We start from the raw sequence: 1,775 nt of genomic DNA, 5'->3' as shown, positions 1-1,775 counted from the left end.
TTTTTTTTTTTTTTTTTTTTTTTTTTTTTTTTTTTTTTTTTGGGGGGGGGGGGGGGGGGGGCGGGTAGTTAATAGTGGTTGCAAATCGACGTGACTAAAAACCCGAATCCCGACCCGCTCAGGCGGGGGATGCTCACCGGTCTGGAAGATCTGGAAGAGAAGGCGGGGCTGGGAGGCGCGGATGGCCGCGGACAGCCTTCCCTCTCTGCCCACTTCCGACGCCTTCTTCTCGGGCATCAGGCGGATCCTCAGCCGCCCCTCGCCGTGGAGAACCCACCAGCTGAACAGCTCGCTGAGGTTGAACTGGAGCAGTTCCGCAGCCGCCTCCTCGGGGGGCCCGACACAGCCCTCAAAGATCGCCTCCTCGCCCAGCTCCAGGACCAGCTGTTTGGCGCGCCGAAGCTTGCGAACCGAGCCGCCCTTCAGCACCCTGGACAGCGTCCGGGCCGCGGCTGGGGCCGGCGAGCTGGCGCCTGCTGTCCAGGAGACCCCGGGCGGCGGCCCGAGTAGCTCGAGCAGCGGGGCGCAGTCGAGAGCCAGCGAGCCGCTCGCCTCCGGACTGCCAGCCCTCGGCTCCGAGGGGGACGGCGGCAGCAGCAGGTCCCGGGCGTAGACACGGAAGAGCGAGGGCACCACGAAGTCCACGGCCAGACTCTTCCTCTGCAGGCGTGAATAGCTGAGAGGCTCCCGGTGCTGCAGCGGCGGCCCCACGACCCGCGAGCCCGCGCGCTGGCCAGTCCCGGTCCCGGAGCCCGAGGCTGCCGCCGAAAGCAGCGGCGGCAGCAGCCACAGGAGCTCGATGGATCCCATCCCGCCGGAGGACGGCTGTTCGGACTGGTCTCCCGGGGGCCCTTCGCTTCCCCCCAAATGGGAAGGGGCTCCACGCGGTCCTTGGCTTTGAACGACCCCTTCCACCTGATCTCTGGGGGATTGTGTGTTCACTCTGTTCTCTTTCTTTCCCCCACCTGCAAGGAGGCTGAGTAAAACGGAGCTGGAAGCTAGGGGTGAGTCTAGAGACCCCGAAGCTTACTGTGTGCCACAGCTGGGACACTGTGCCTGTCGCTCGCAGCGCCGGGTGCCGCGCCCCCGTCTGTAGCTCGCTGCGCTCCGGAAAGAGAGACACTACTACGGTTGAAGGGCGGTGGCAATTGGGGACCGTTTTCTTCTGGCCCCCGCAGCCGGAGCTGGGGTCTGTCCGTCCTCTGGGCGGCCTCCAGTCCCCCGCAACTTTCCAGGCTGGGAACGGTGGCTCCGAGCTGGTGCCCGCTGTCCTGGCTGCCTCCTGCGTTGCTTTCGGCTCCTCTGAGAGCCTCCCCCTGGTCCGGGCAGAAATCGAGGGCGGAAGCTGTTTTCTCGCGTCCCCTCAAGCGACCCTCCGCTGCGGGGAGACTTTGGACTGCATTGCCCCCTGAACTTCTGGGCGTGGATCGGGGCCCCGGCGCTGCGGAGCGGAGGCTCAGGTCGCCGCAGCGCAAGTTTGCAGCGTCCTTGCTTTCGCCCGCGTTGTGGCTCCACGGAGTTCGCAGGCACCAGAGCGGCCCCGGCGGCAGCCGCGGAGTGAAAGCGCTCAGGGCAGAGGAGCCCGAGATCTTGCTGCCCGCTCCTCACCCATCGGCAGCGCCTGCGGCTTCGGGTGGTCAGCCAGAGGACTGCCGGAAGGCGCGTCGGTGCCCCGGGAGCCTCCGGACAGCGGCGGCGGGAGGTGCCAGCTGCCACGGCCGCTGCCGCCCCCGAAGCCTCTGGATCGCATCTGCCGGGGCGCCCGCCACTAGCAG

At 67.2% G+C, this 1,775-nt stretch overlaps 1 protein-coding gene across 1 annotated transcript in view; it reads right to left on the bottom strand.

Moving 5' to 3' along the window:
- Positions 1–810, bottom strand: part of LOC103601015 (ALK tyrosine kinase receptor-like) — a gene marked incomplete at its 3' end in the record, with an annotated part of 248,850 nt that extends 248,040 nt beyond the window's left edge. The window contains exon 1 of the mRNA XM_008585398.1: positions 138–810. Coding sequence (XP_008583620.1) covers positions 138–810 — 673 coding nt within the window. The remainder of the gene's footprint in view (positions 1–137) is intronic.
- Positions 811–1,775: the final 965 nt, after the last annotated feature.

Source organism: Galeopterus variegatus, unplaced genomic scaffold (assembly GCF_000696425.1).
Source record: "Galeopterus variegatus unplaced genomic scaffold, G_variegatus-3.0.2 Scaffold3552, whole genome shotgun sequence".
Lineage (NCBI taxonomy): Eukaryota > Metazoa > Chordata > Mammalia > Dermoptera > Cynocephalidae > Galeopterus > Galeopterus variegatus.
The sequence above is the reverse complement of the archived record's forward strand: the minus strand, read 5'-3'. Positions and strand labels throughout refer to the sequence as shown.